This window comes from Typopeltis vanoorti, chromosome 9, assembly GCF_054136105.1.
Source record: "Typopeltis vanoorti isolate ZY-2024b chromosome 9, IOZ_Tvanoo_1.0, whole genome shotgun sequence".
NCBI classification, from domain to species: Eukaryota; Metazoa; Arthropoda; class Arachnida; order Uropygi; family Thelyphonidae; genus Typopeltis; species Typopeltis vanoorti.
Window position 1 is genome coordinate 113,340,990 of NC_143557.1, and position 16,753 is coordinate 113,357,742.

Genomic DNA, 16,753 nt, shown 5'->3' on the forward strand with positions numbered 1-16,753 from the left:
ACCTTATTTTGGCCAGATAGATAAATCTGTTTCACTTCGTCTTGAGGAACATAGACGTGACATCTCTTACAGTAGAACACGAGCAAGCGCCCTATCCAGTCATGTCCTCTTCTCGGCAAACTCTAACCTTGAAGAACAGCCACATGAAGTTGACTGGGAACGTACTACTAATTTATATATATGCAAGGATGAACTCGAAAGAAGAATTATCGAATCAAAAGAAATAGTTCTGGACCCTTCACATTTGAACAACAATCTAAGCTACAATTTGCCTGATTCCCATAGCGCAGTAATCCAATACAGGCGCTCTAAAATTAGCTGTTGCACACATTCAACTCATGCCAACGGTAGCACGCGGTCACCTATTCAAATATGTGACTATTCTGTTACTATTCTGCTTTTTATTAAGCTGGAAAGTCCATGTTTTTTACCTTGTTATTTTTATATCTTATGTTTTTTTATTTCTCACCTGAAGAAGTCGGAGCACTGATGAAACTAGTCGTGATGTATTAAAGGTTTTTGCTATACTTTCTCGGGTTCTAGTCAGTTAAATTTATTTTTATAAATGTATACATCCCGAGTAAATCCTAATTTCAATAATATGTGTGTGTGTGTGTGTGTGTGTGTGTGTGTGTGTGTGTGTGTGTGTGTGTGTGTGTGTGTTAAAGATACCAAGCTATTTTAAACCTGGTTTTACTCCATTTCCCAAGTAAGCAAACAGACAAACAAGTCAAGTTTGCACCTGCAAGTGTTGCAAGTGTAGCTGACCCTGCACGTAGTACAAGACCAAGGCAACTCATGGTAAAAGTGGAATAAGCTCTGATCACTAATCTTAATATTTACCCTTAATCACATCTACTTTGTATTAACGGCAAGGGGCCACTACCCAGACCGGTTTCGACCTTTATTAAGTTCTCATCAGTGGGAGCCAGGCTAGAAATACCAAGATTTTAGTAATACAGAGCTTATAAGTATTTTGCCAGAACAAGTTACCATAAGGTGTTTTAACTTTATTAAATAAAAATCTCAGGAGGAGATATAAATGTAGAAAGTATTTTACCTTGGGTATAATAAATGTTAAGGATACCAAGCTATTTTAAACCTGGTTTTACTCCATTTCCCAAGTAAGCAAACAGACAAACAAGTCAAGTTTGCGCCTTCAAGTGTTGCAAGTCTGGCTGACCCTGCACATAGTGCAAGACCAAGGCAACTCGTGGTAAAAGTAGAATTAGCTCTGATCACTAATCTTAATATTTACCCTTAATGCAAAGCACATCTCCTGGAGGAGATGTATGATGCTATGTATTAAAGGCAAGGGCCACCCAGACCAGTTTCGCCCTTTAATACATAGCATCATACATCTCCTCCAGGAGAAATGCTTTGCATTAAGGGTAAATATTAAGATTAGTGATCAGAGCTAATTCTACTTTTACCACGAGTTGCCTTGGTCTTGCACTATGTGCAGGGTCAGCCAGACTTGCAACACTTGAAGGCGCAAACTTGACTTGTTTGTCTGTTTGCTTACTTGGGAAATGGAGTAAAACCAGGTTTAAAATAGCTTGGTATCCTTAACATTTATTATACCCAAGGTAAAATACTTTCTACATGTGTGTATATATATATATATATATATATATATATATAAGAATTGTAAATTTACTAATTAACGTCTTTTTTTTTTTAGCAGTAATGGGTTTAAAAATTAAAATTCCTGAGGCTGACTCTTTTGCATATATCGATGTATAAAGTATATTTTGTACAGTGTACTGTTTTCATCTTGAACTCAATATTTAATATTTAACAAATGGTTTTAATTTCCTTCTCGTTTATAATTTGAAATACACACACAGTGCCTGTTAAGTAATGAGAAAACAAAGAACTATATTTGGAATTGTCAATTACACAGATTGAAAATAATTCAAAATAAATAATCTTCATACAGGTGTTCGAAGGCATGGTGTAAGTTCTGAACAGGAACCTCCTTCAGTGTCTGGGTTACACCACATTTAATATCCTTAGTGGTGCTGGAGTGCTCCCCTTTTAAGGCACATTTTAACTTTGGGATGAGAAAAAAGTCTGCATCATCCAAATCTGACAAATGGGGGGGGGGGGTTGATCACAAAGATAGACTTCGAAGCCAGAAACTGCTTCTCAGTGTGCAGATGCATTATCGTACAACAGAAACCAATTATTGTTGTGGAACACTTATTTCCTGACACATTGCATCAGCCATATAAATGTTGCATTATTCCTAAATAACACTGACTCTTCGCTGTAGTGGCCACAGGAACAAATTCACAGTGGATGATTTCAGCAGCATTGAAAAAAACAATGGGCATTGTCTTGACATTTGATGTTTGCAACCTGGCTTTCTTTGCTAGGGAGAAGACATTCCACACCATACTATGCACTGGTGTTTTGTTTTCAGGTCAAATTGAAATCGCCATCTTTCATCACCAGTGATAATTCTTGGCAACCCATCACGATCTTGATCAACTGCATGGATGAAATTTTAAACAACATGCAACTTGGTGCTCTCTCTTTTCGTGTGTCAACGTGTGCAGCACAAATCTCGAACAGATCTTTCTCTTGTACAAATCTCTTTCTAGGATTAATATGGCTTACCGACACCAAGCTGTACAGCAAGTAACATAGTAGTTATTCGCCTGTCATGGGAAACAGTTTCCCTGGCTTTCACCCTAGATGGCCAGTTTCTGCACAGACAAACTATAGCATGGTTCATCCTCCAGAGACTCTCTCCCCTTTTTGGACATTTAAAACCAGCAGCACACCTGTGCCCAGCTCAGACAGTTATCAAGTTATCATCATAAACCTTTTTAGGTCTTGATACATTTCTGTAGCAGTTTTTCCTCATTTACAGTAAAATTTTTATAACAGATATAAAAATTTTATTTTTATTTCTGTTATAAACAGAAATAAAACTCTCTTATTTCAACAGTTGCCACACAAAAACTGCTCTCACATGACTCAAAAGTTGCACCTGTAATTATAACACACTCTAGTGGTCAAAACTATAAACATGTTTGTTACTTTTATTCAAAGGGCTGTTCTGTAAAAAATCCATCTCATTACTTATCAGGACACTGTGTATATATTGGCTTAGATAAAAGGTCATGAAAAGTTGATTCATTTATATATATATATATAAATGAATCAACTTTTCATGACCTTTAATCTAAGCCAATTTTCAAACATTGTAAACTTAATAATTACATATAATATATTATTGGCCATTATAAGATGCAATACATTATACATATAAACACATTATACAGCTGAGTTTTGGTGCGGAAAACTTATAGGAACTGCAAAAATAAGTTATCACAAACAATTCGCTATAGTGAATTTTTCTAAGCTTTGGTCAAATTTTCAGTAGTTTTGTTATAGTATTAGCTGTAATGTAACTGTTTTACACATTATATTTATACCTATTATATACACATTATAAATGCATATCGTTATCCCATATTATAATATTTTCCAAAATATTTAGTTTATGATAAGGTTTCCACCCCATTTATTACTGTATATGCATTTACTTGTTGGGTAGATGTTTCTTTCTTAGAGTGCAACACACCTCCATGGAGTCAAAAAACTCATCCCAGTAGGCGCATCCTAAATGGCACAATACCTATTATAAATATCTTAATTCATTCACATCACCACATTCCTTGCTTCAGTTATGTGGTGAAACTTTTTTTTTTTTTTTGGCAGAATCTTTAAACATTCATGACAGTGGTGCAAATAGCAATTTAATACATTAACAAATTTCAATTTTGATTCTGTAGAAACCAATTGGAGCTCAGGCATGCAGAAAAACAGAGTAAGTTATCTTTCTTAATTAGCTGGTTAGGAACCAAACTTTTCTTTTATAAATTTAGTTTTAAGAATTTAATGGGTATGTAGTTTATGTATTTAATGATTTTCTTATACATGTCCCTTCAGAATCATTGATATTTTTAATAATGCAATGGTTCAGGTTTCTTTAATGTTTAAATGAACGATATGATATATTTGACTGACTAAATGCCATTTAGCTTTTGTTCCATATAAATAAATTATCGAGACCACTGCTGTTTATCATTACTGACTAGAGTATTATATCATAATCCTTTCTCCTCAACAAATTGGATAATTTGTTAACCAATTTCATGTAATTTTTTATTGTTTTTCTTCTCATCCACTAAAGGTAATTTCTCAACTGTTTCAGTTGTACATTGATAGCTTATAATGAGAAGTACTATAACTTTGTGTCCTTTTGCAGTTTTTTTTGTGTGTATGTTAATTGTTAATTTAATGGTACTACTAGTTTCTCTTAGAAGACTTCATTGAGTGCAGATCTACAAAAAAGATTCAAAGAAAGAATCATTACTCAAAGAAAGAATCTATTATATAAAACTATTGTGGGTACATTGCCACTGTATTGAGTAGTAAACTGGTTATTTCTTTTGGTCTCCAGATAATATCAGTTAAGCTGTTTGATATGCTTGGCTTTACTTCATCTCTTATAGACTGGTTTTGCAGATAATGCATGACCAGATAGAGCAGAGACACTGATATCACTGCAGTGTTCGATATTAAAGACAAACAGAAAAATGCATACATCAGAAATATCATATGCAAGACTATCAAAAGCAGTAATCAGGAAAATTCATGAGGCAAAATGGAAACTAAGGACCTCAAAATATGAATTATATTTTTGAAAAGGTGAATTGTAAATTAAAGATGCCAAGAAATTATATTCTTGGTTTAATTCTTGACTAGAGTATCCAAGTGTAAGCAAGGTTTGCACCTGAAGTAATTTCAGGACCAGGCAACTTGTATATATAGAGGCTAATCATTTCACATTAATTGCTTTAGTATACCTTAATGCAAGGCGCACATCCTTACGGACATGTGTAATGCTATGCATTATGGGAAGGGCCACTACCCAGAGTGGTTTCAACCCTTATTGAGGTCTCATCAGTAGATGCCAGACCCAGAAGAGATACCAAGTCTGAAGTAATGCAAAAGTTGTACATTTTTAATATATAAATAGTCAGAAGGTGGCACACCTTATTACTAAAACTCTCTGGATAAGAGATATATGTTGAAAGTTCTTTTACTTGGTTGTATTATAAATTAAAGATGTCAAGAAATTATATTCTTGGTTTCATCCTTTATCTAAGAATAAGCAAACAAAGTTTGCACATGAAGTATCTTCACAACTGGGATACTTATAACAAAATAAATGTAAATAAATATACATTTATTTTGTTATAAATAATTAATGATAAATAAATAATAAATACTAATAAATAAATAAATGTTTTAAATAACAAAATAAAAGTAAATAAATTAACATTTACTTTGTTATTTAATTATCATCATTATTATTATTATTATGTGACACCTCCAGTAGTGGCAGATGCACAACCTAGTTTTGAGGCTCCCTTGTTCTAAATACTAAATAATGCTATCAAATAAATTTATTACTTAATAAAAAAAAAATACTCATCAATCAATCCTTAAAAATAAATCTCTATTTTCTATTTTTAGCCTTTTGCAGTCATAGATACGATCATCATCATAACTCATTACTGTTCATTGTGGCATTTAAAAGAAAATGCAAATATAATTATTATTATTATTATTATTATTATTATTATCTGAGACCTCCAGGGAGTCAAGGACTTATCGAGGGAGGCTGTAAATTATCTAACCCAGCTATCATACCTTCCCTTAAATTCATATACATTAAATGCACTCACTTTCCCTAAGGGCAAATTATTCCACTCACTCACTGCTCTCTGGAAGAAAAACCTAGCTCTTACCCCTTTTTTGACTGAGAACAACCTTAACTTCCATGGATGCCCCCATGTTCTCTCCCTGCCTTCCATATAATGAAAAATTTCATCATTTGAAATGCTGTAATACCCATTCAAAAGTTTATAGACCTCTATCATATCACCCCTCTTTCTCCTGTTAACCAGAGTCTGCAATCCACATACTTGCAATCTGTCCTCATAATCTAAATCCCATAATCCGGATATAATCTTTGTAACTTTTCTTTGCATGCTTTCCAATTATTTAATTAGTTAATTATTTATTAATAAAAAAAGAGGAAAAATTACCTTGTGTATCTTATTTATTTCAGAAAATTTATGTAAAAATTATATAAAAGTTATTAAACACTGTTGAAACATTAGAACAAGTATGTGCATACATTAGAATTGTAAATATAAAAAACTAAATTGGAACTTTTTTCCTTTATGTTTAGTGAATTTATCAATAATATATTCATAATCTAATAACTGAACTACATCGTTTTCTATGAAAATCATTGACAAATTAGTTAAATGCAACTGAGTTAACGAATTTCATAAATAATTTATAACACTTTCCAAAACTGAAAATGAATGCTCACCATTAGCGTTATAAATAGTTATTGTCAAAAAAAATTTTTTTAAATTGTTTCTACATTTGGAAATGTAGACTGCAAACCCCTAGTTAATAACTTGTACATGTCAACAGGATTGGTGATATTTTATCCTTTTATGAATGCAATGAAATGAAGAATTTCATCTTTAAATTAAATATCTTTATGATATTTTGCAGTAATTCTGTCCACACATTCATTAAATTCAACATCAGTTATTTTAAAATTGAAAAATAATTGAAAATCCTTTTGTACATCAATGTAACTTACAGTTATCCTAGATATTTCAGAAATGAGTACGTCACAAATAACATTATGCACATTTATTATAAAATTTTGTTTTACAGTCTCATTATGAGTAGTTTCTTCAAATTGCAATTTTCTTCTTTTAAACCTGTCCACCTTGTAGTTTCGGTTTTCTGTTAAAAAATTAGCATCGATCTCAATTTCATCGAATTTATTCCTGCCATCCATAATAAATTTAGAAAGTGATTTCAAAAGATTTGTCCCTAACAATAAATTATATTACATGTCTTGTAATGATTTGCTGGTACTATTTATTTGTTGTAGCCACTTATCCCATAAAAGTGTTAGTAAAGCAGTTTCATATTCATTAAAATGTACTGATAGTTTCTGTGACTCCAATTTATTATTATTATCTGTGACCTCCAGAGAGTCAAGCACTCATCGAGGGAGGCTGTAAATTACCCAACCCAGCTATCATACCTTCCCTTAAATTCATTACACTAGATGCACTAACTCCCCCCTAAGGGCAAATTATTCCACTCACTCACTGCTCTCTGGGAGAAAAACCTAGCTCTTACTCCTTTCTTGACTAAGAACAACCTTCATTTCTATGGATGCCCCAATGTTCTCTCCCCGTCTTCGATATAATGAAAGATTTCATCATTTGAAATGCTATAACACCCATTCAAAAGTTTATAGACCTCTATCATATCACCCCTCTTTCTTCTGTTAACCAGAGTCTGCAATCCACATACTTGCAATCTGTCCTCATAATCTAAATCCCATAATCCGGATATAATCTTTGTAACTCTTCTTTGCACCCTTTCCACAGCTTCTTTATCCCCTTGGAACCTGGGAGACTAAGTCTGAGGACAGTAATCCAGGTGTTCTTATCAAAGCCTTATAAAGAGGCAAAATTACTTCCTTATCATTACATGTCAAGGTTCGCTTCAACATAGCAATTATCCTCTGATTTGTATTTGCAACTTTTGCTATGTGACCTTTGAACTTTAAATTCTTATCCACCAATACATTAAGATCCCTTGCCTTTTCAGTTTCTTGTAGCATAATCCCCACTAATATAATATGCCACTATAACTCTAATCACACCAAAATGCATAACTTTACACTTACTAACATTAGACTGGCAGCCATTTTCATTTGCCCAGATTTCCAGTCTATTCAAATCATTTTGTAATTGCTGAATATCAGTAGCATCACTGATTGCCCTGCCTATTTTTGCATCATCAGCAAACAGTTGCACATCTGATGTTAGACCCTTCCTAATATGTTATTAATTTATAGACTGAACAATAATGGCACAATGATGGTTGATATCTGTCTGTCAACTATCATCTGATCCAAGTCAATAGATTATATTCCAATCCCATATTCTCCAGTTTACACAACAGCTTATAATGTGGTATCCTATCAAATGCCTTAGAAAAATCCAACATTATCAGTGTATCCATTCCCTTTATCCTACTCGGACATAACATTGTTATAAAATATGAGCAAATTGCTAAAACATGACCTTCCTTTAGTAAACCCATGCTGTTCCCTGCAGAGTATAGAATGCTTGTCTACCCATTTCTGTATGCGAGTTCTTACCAACTTCTCTAAAATCTTCACTACCACACCAAAGATACTAATAAGTCAGTAGTTAGACAAATCAGTTTTTGCACCACCCTTGTGCAATGGAACTATCATACCTTCCTTCTATTCCTATGGTATCATTCCTGAGCTGAGACTCAAGTTATACAAATGTGTGAAAGGCCTAGCCAATTCAGGCTGATATTCCATCTGCCTCTATTGACAAATTCTTATCCATGTTATGCAAGAGCTCTTCAACCTCATTTTCATTAACCTCTAACTCTTCATCCAACATAGCAGTAGCACTGTGCACCATGCTACATACACCTTGCTGATATATCTTAGCAAAGATATCATTAATAGCACTCTTTCTCCTCTCCTATCTCTTCTGTCATTCCTAAAAATAGTATATCCGTTACATTCGATCCCACTTACCATATCTGATTCTGATAGCCAGGTTTCACTAATGCCAACAATTTTAGGCCACATTGTATTCAATAAAGCAACAAACTCAACCCCTTTTACTAAAATGAGAGCCAACAGGCTTCACATCGGTGAAGTAAAATTATTCAAAATTAAGTGAATATTGAATACCACATTATTTCTTAGCCGAATAAGAACCTCAAAGATAGGAAATCTAATCTAAGAGTTTCATGCCGAATATAGAAAACTATATAAAGATCAGCGAGTCCAAGCATAAGCCAACACCTGGTAGTATAATGCTAGGTGCTCGGAGCTTACTCCACCTTTGCACTACCAGGTGTTGGCTGGTAGTGCAATGCCTTAAAGATCTATTTAAAGAAAACTATTTAAAGATCGGCGAGATTGGACTCGCCGAACATTATATAGTTTTCTATATTCGGCATGTAACTCTTAGATTAGATTTCCTATCTTTGAGGTTCTTATACAGCTAAGAAATAATGTAGTATTCAATATCCACTTAATTTTGAATAATTTTACTTCGCTGAAGTGAAGCCTGTTGGCTCTCATTTTAGTAATTGTATTTGTGCACGTTTTTTGGCAACTCGTACAGTAAAGATATAAGTTTTGACCATTGAAACCTTAGTATTACATCTAGGTCTACCTACTCACTGATGAGACCTCACAAAAGGTCGAAACCAGTCTGGGTAGTGACCTTCTCTCATAATGTAGAACAGTAATACATCTCCTAGGAGCTCTGTTTTACATTATGAGAAAATACTAAGAACAGTGATTGGAGCTCACTCTACCTTTACTACGAGTCGCCCTAGCATTGCACTACCAGGTGTTGCCTTATGCTTGGACTCGCCAATCTTTATATAGTTTTCTATATTAGTATTGAAACTCTTAGATTACATTTCCTACCTTTGAGGTTCTTATTCGGCTAAGAAATAATGTGGTATTCAGTAGCCACTTAATTTTGAATAACTCAACCCCTTTGTTTCTAATGCTCCTGGCATTTGTGTATAGACATAATAAATTATGACCTTGCCTATTCTTATAATTAGACCTGCAAACTATTTGGTCTTGTTCTAGAATTTTCTCTTTTCCCTCCCCAGACATACTTAAAAGGTCTGAACCAAAAGCATATTTTTCCATTCCTTCGCCACCTGCATAACCATGTTTAAAGGCATTCATATCTTTATCACATTTGTATACCATAGCAGAACTTTCACACACATTTTTCCCATTCCTCACATGATGATCTCGTTTCCCTGACTCTATGCATTGGGTCTCATACCAAGAAGTAATTTCTCCAGGTTTCTGATGCCAAATAAATTCTAGTGCAGGCCGTCATTCTTATACAAATCTTTTCTGCCATCAAACACACCCCACACATCTAAAAACTCACATCCATATCTCCTACATGGCCTGCGCATGAAATCATTTGTTATCATCGCCTTCCTTCTTAACTCAGTACTGTCATATCTAGGTAGTAATCCTACAAGTTTTACTCTTTCATATTTCTTTTTCTCTTCCTTCAACAGACCTTTCATATCTTCTCTCATAGTATGTTTGTCACCGCTTAAATTATTAGTAAATTATTAATAAAAGTTGAGCAGCTCTCAGATGAACTATAGACTAAAATACACAAAGATTATTGAAGAAAAAATGAAAGACTTTGAGAACAGGAACCATATTACACGCCGAAATAGTTCAGTTGGGAGAATGTTAGACTGAAGATCTAAAGGTCCCTGGTTCGATCCCGGATTTCGGCATTTTTCTTTTGATCACTGAAGTTAAGCAAACCTGAGCTTAGTTAGTACTTGGGAGGGAAAACACATGGGAACATTGGGTGCTGCTGGCATTAATTATTTTGCCGGCCTGGTTGGCCGAGTGGTTAGCGTATCCGCTCTACAGCCAAAAGGCTGCAGGTTTGAATCCCGCCGTGGGCATGGATGTTTGTTATTGTCTGTGAAAATAATAGTGGTGATGGTGGACAGTAGATGGCATTGATGTAGGTGAGCAGTTTGTCGATGAGGTTGTGTGGTGGAGACGGAGAGTTGGTGCCCTCCCTCGATGAGTCTTAGGACTCCCTGGAGGTGTCTAATAATAATCTAATAATAATATCTTGGAGATTCAGTGGCAAGCCTTGAAGAAAACCCTGATTGATTCAGCCAGAGAGGCATGTGATGAGGTAGTCTGCAAGGATAGAAAAATCAGAACTTCATGGTGGACACAGGAAGTTAAAGAGGCAGTGAAGGAAAAGAAGAAAGCATATCAAAAGTTCCTGGCAAATAAGTCAGCTTTTGCTCTTAGAGAATACAGAGACAAATGTAAGAAAGCGAAACACTATGCAAAACTAGCTAAACAAAAGTCGTGGGAGGACTTTGGCAACATAGAAAATAAATATCAAGAAGGTGGTATGATATTCTGGAGGTCGTTGAAGAAACTTAGAAATGGAGGAAAGAGTGCTGTAAAAGGAGTTAGAGATGATAAAGGTGACATGAAAACAGTTGAAAAAGATATCCTTGAAGTATGGAGTAATTACTTCGAAAAATTGCTAAATGAAACAAGCAGTGAAATCACAGTGGTAAAAAACACTCGATAGGCAGTCAGGAATACATATCCATACTGGAAATAGAAAAAGCCATCAAAGGCTTGAAATGTGGAAAGGCAGCAGGAGTAGATGATATTTGACCAGAAATTCTGAAGTATGGTGGTATAAAAGTCTTACAGTGGCTGTACGGCATAGTTTAGAAGGCCTGGACACAAAAACAAATTCCTGATTATTGGAGTAGAGCTCTCATAGTACCCATATATAAAAAGGGAAATAAAACTGAATGTGAGAATTACAGAGGTATTTCCCTACTGAGTGTTCCTCGCAAGATCTATGCAAGTATACTTGAGAAACAGTTGAGAAGAATTGTGGAAGAAAAGCTTGGTGAAGAACAAGCTGGATTCAGGCCAAATAGAGGCTGTCAGGATCAGATCTTCACTTTATGACAAATAATTGAGAAAGCATGGGAATATAACAAAGATCTGTATTTAAGTTTTATCGATCTGGAAAAGGCATATGACAAGGTGCCAAGAGAGAAGCTATTCAACACACTACAGTTATATGGTATCAATGGGGCAGTATGTCAAGCAATACTTAATCTTTATTTGAGTTATAAGTCATCAGTTAGAATTCAAGGAAGTACAGGAAGATGGTTTAATGTTAATTCTGGTGTGAGACAAGGATGTACATTATCCCCTCTGTTATTCATTATCTATATGGATCACATTATAAAGGAAAGTGGTATTAAATATGATATCAAAATTGGAGATGTTAATGTTAGCTCTTTGCTTTATGTGGATGATGTTATACTTCTAAATAAATCCACTACAAGTTTGCATGATTCCCTTACTAAATTGAATAACTGTTGTAATAGATATGGTATGAAGGTCAGCAATAAAAAGACAAAGACAATGAAAATAGGCAGAATTGTTGAAAATGTCAACTTTGTTGTGAGTGGGGAACCTGTGGAACAAGTAAAACATTGCAGCTACTTAGGCATGATTCTTAGTGAAGATGGTAAATTAAATATGGAAATAGACAACAGAATCAACAAAGCTGGTGGTAGGAAGTCAATTGAATAAATTCATATGGAATAAGAGAGAAATTAGTTTGGAACACTAAATTAGCTGTATACAAGACAGTGTTCAAACCAGTTTCAACTTATAGATCTGAGAGTTGGGTCAGAAGTAAAACACCTGACCAAAGACTAGAGACCACATATATGAAAGTCCTAAGAAAGATTAGAGGCGTGAAGAGATGGCATCAATGACAATATCATATTAAAAACAAGGATATTAGGAAAGAACTTGACATTGTCAGCATCCAGAAATGCATTAGCAGAGCTAATCTCAGGTGGTATGATCACTTAAACAGAATGGGCAAGGAAAGATTAGCAAAACAAGTGTTCTCTTCCAGGTTGGCAGGAAAATGACCCAGAGGAAGACCAAGATATAGGTGGATTGATATGGTACAAGGTGCCTTAGACGATGGAAATATAAGATCTGATAATGTTGGGGTCTTGACAAGTAACAGACTGATTTGGAGGAAAATTGTAGATAGGAAGTTAGTAATGATGTAAATGTTTCATGTAGTACTATCATATCCTGTACACCCCTTGAGGGTACATGTCAGGAATTTGATGATGATGATGATAAATTATTGGTACCTACCAGCACTACCATTTCTTTTACATTTCTTTTTTCATTTTCAATTGTGTTTGTCATATTTTTAATTTTCGCCCCCAGGAAACTAGAAGTGGTGACTCCCTTGGCAAGCGCAAATTTTAAAATTGAATCACCATACCATATTACCTCGTTTTTCTTAGATATTTACGATCTTACCTTGTTGTTATTAACATTTTGATTTCTATGTTCAGTATTTTCCTGCCTGTTCTTGTTCTCATCCTTTTTCTTATCCTGTCGAAGTTTAGACAAATGTTTTTCCACTTTTTCCAATTCCCTTGTCAATTTCCTAATAATTTCTTTTAACCAATCTATTTCTAATGTCAGCGTATCCTCAGATAAATTATTATCATTGCAACAGTGCTTTTGTTCAGGAGAAACGCTCTCTTCAGTAGCAACAACTTTAGCTTTAGTCACTGCCTTGTTACGACGAGTTTTTGCACCATTTTAAGAGTAAACACTAATAATATTTCTGAAAGCATGTTATAAAATGCTTTAGTACAATAACTACACTAAAAAACTACAATAATATACTAAAAATACACAATTAAATCTAAGCAAACACTTAATAAATCAACAAAAATCACAAATCTTTCAGGAGCTCTCTGACAGTACGTCATTTCACCTGCTAGCGACACCTGAGCTCATTTACTCATTGGTTTTTCATTGTTGGACATACTAATGTGAATTAGAGCTTCTTTAACATTTTTAAAATTATATTTTAATGCTGAAACTGCATCTGCTCTTGATTCCTATCTGTTGTCAGTTATTCTTTTTATATGTCGAGATTGAATGTGTTTCATACCGTTTATGAGTATATTCCATCGCCGAGTGCACGATGAGAAATATATATATAAATTTTGAATAAAGTCAAAATAATGCAATGTGCCTGAACAGGATTCTGCAACACAATTTACTATTAAATTTAGGTTAGCATTGAGTTAACATTAATTTGAAATGACATGGAGAAGATTCACGTCCGAATTTAGTTCATTCGGACTAAATTTCTCCAGTTGTTGAATCCTGTTGAAAATTTTGTTTGTAATTCGGAAAAACAGTCTGCATATATAACAATAGAAATAATTTCTTGTTCCTGAAAATAATAACCATTGACAAAATTCTTTGGTGCCATTTGCTTTCACACAAGAATGAAAATTAGATTCAGAAATATTTCTATAGTAAGATCAGTTCCTAATCTGTATATTGTACATTAAGAGTTGTAATATCTCCAGTGTTACATGGTTTATTGATTAAATAGTATTCTATCATTTTATCAGATAAATTCACTGGCCACAATGCAATATCATTGGGAAAAACACAATGGTTTTCATTTTTACTACAGTCTGCTGAAACTTTGCAAAATTTGTTTTGCTGTTTCAATTGCTCTTCACTGTTTTGTTCTTCATTAGGAACATCTATAGCTTTAATCCTTAGACTGTTTTTTGATCTTCTCTTCCTTTTCAATTTGCTCTTCGGAGTTATTTTATTTCTTCATCAGTAATATGTATAGCGCAACTTGTTGATCTTTCAGTTCGCTCAGTTAAAAATTTAGCCAGCTAATTTCTTTGCTGCAGCACATATTTTTCCTTTTCTTTTAACCTTTTGCTTTTCTCAGCTCCACTCTGAAACCTTCTCTTCATGGCTAAATAAAATAAAAAAAATGCTAAATAAATTAAAGTAAAAATAATAGTAAAATAAAAATAATTGAATTTCACCTTAAATTGATTTTAATATTCGATGCTATGATTCTAATAATCAACTAGAATGCAGTGAATTTTACTGTTTTGAATGGATCCTTACTGTTGGTTCTAATAACCAATGATCACAATAAACAGTGCTTACTGTATATAACATAAACAGTAATATAATATAATACATAAATACTTACTTGATAACGTTTCTTTTACAAAAAAAAAGCAACACTAAAACACCAAACACACCAAACACAAGCAGTTGAGAACGTTTTTATTCGTTCACACAGTTTGCAAGAGAAGATCAACTGCTCTTATTTGACTGGATAGTAGGTATGTAAATGCACAAAAAATTTTTTTAAATATTATTTATTACTTAAGATATTTTCTCACGGTCAAAAAGAAAATTTTATGGGTCAGTTATTAAGTAGTAAAAACTTTTACTATGTCATTTGTCATTCGATGAATAGCAAATTGTCTAGATGAAGATGGTATCTCTGCCTGAGGTTCACAGCATGTATCTCTCCGGAGGCCCCAAGCACGTGCTTCTTGCTCCTGTGCAGTTGTCTGCCACTGACCTCCAGGGAGTCCAAAGACTCATCCCATGATGAGTCCACGATTTTTTCAATTGAAAAATCCCATATAAGGATTCCCCTCATCACAACAAGAATCGAACCCAGGTCTTTTCCAATTGAAGAGTGCAATGTTCTGCTCTTCTTCGAATTGCACTATGGAGGCACCCAGAAACCAATAAACTTTTTATATTTTCCCTGTTTAGCACAGCAATGCAATTTTTAATGGAAAAGGTGGAGAAGAGACTGATGATGAGTGAGTAGTAGTTATATGGGGATTAGAATAAACTTAATATAAGACTGTGTAAGGCTTGATGATATATTATTCTGTGTTTTGAGAGAATGTTCCCGGGATTTAGTAACAGCTTTGATGCATTTGATTAACATGATTCTTACAATGGCCAAATTCCAAAGGTATGGGAAGAGTGCAGAATCGTTCCACTTCATAAGGAAGGTGATAAGACTAAGGCTTTGAATTATAGGCTAATCTCTGTATCTGGAGTGGTGGTTAAATTGTTAGAGATGGATAGTCAGAACCAAGATTCAGCAGCATTCTCTTTGATAGTCATTATGAGTTTGCTAAAACAAGATCATGCTTTATCATGTATACTTTCTTATTAAAACAAAGTGACAGATACATTGCACAAGGGTAGGGTTTGGTAAGGCTGTTTTGAGACTCAATCAATCTGAGGCTGAGTCTAGCCTAGATGTCCAAGTCTACAAAATTTACAAATATTATTATATTTCTTAAACTAAGAACTTTATTTTTTGAAAGTATATGATCATAAATAATTTACATTTGTAAATAAAATTTCATTGGTAAAAATTAAGTTGCACTTCAATTTATTTAATTATACTCTGTTTTTATTCATGCTATTTCTTATCTCACTCCATTAGAAAAAAAATATATATATATATATTAAAATATATTGAAACACCCCCTACAGACAATATCTCTTCATCGGAATGACAGGCTGTTAAGAAGTTACAATAAAAAGTCGTTTAATATTTTTTAATAAATGTATATCAACCGAGTAAATCAATCTTCCTATATATATATATATATATATATATATATATATATATATATATATATATATATATATATATATATATCCAGAGGAGTATAAAAAAAAAGCTAAATATTTTAATTACATTTTTATTTCTGTTCATAAATAATCACATTTTATTTTTATTCAAAAAAATAAAATTTATGAACCCAATGCATTTCAAAGATGTGTCTGATAATAATGAACAAACTTTTGTGCAAAAATCTTCACAACTGAATCATCTTTCAGAAGTTGTTGATGTTAACTGAATCATTAACAAGGCCTGATGTAATTTTTCTAAATTTTCTGTTCTTTTCTTTGTATTTTTCATTATGAAAAATCCTTTGCTCCAACAATATTTTCATTAACATTTTCCTTTTAATGTTTTCATTACATTTATCATTCACCAGAAAAATATTTCTTCATTGTTCTGTTGCAAAATCTGAGATCCATTTTGATGATACATCAACATTTGTAAGACATCCCAAAAGATCTAAGGTG

General features: G+C 33.5%; 1 protein-coding gene and 1 non-coding gene across 6 annotated transcripts in view; both read left to right on the top strand.

Annotated features, from left to right (window-relative positions):
- Nucleotides 1-16,753, top strand: part of LOC150103432 (L-fucose kinase-like) — a 455,316-nt gene that overhangs the window by 348,792 nt on the left and 89,771 nt on the right. For all 5 annotated transcript variants that reach the window (XM_090397435.1, XM_090397431.1, XM_090397433.1 and 2 more), the window contains one exon: nt 3,810-3,844. In XM_090397435.1, the coding sequence (XP_090253561.1) occupies nt 3,810-3,844 (35 nt within the window). The remainder of the gene's footprint in view (nt 1-3,809; nt 3,845-16,753) is intronic.
- On the top strand, nt 10,404-10,476 carry TRNAF-GAA (transfer RNA phenylalanine (anticodon GAA)). Its single transcript has one exon. It is a non-coding gene; the product is annotated as a tRNA-Phe (tRNA).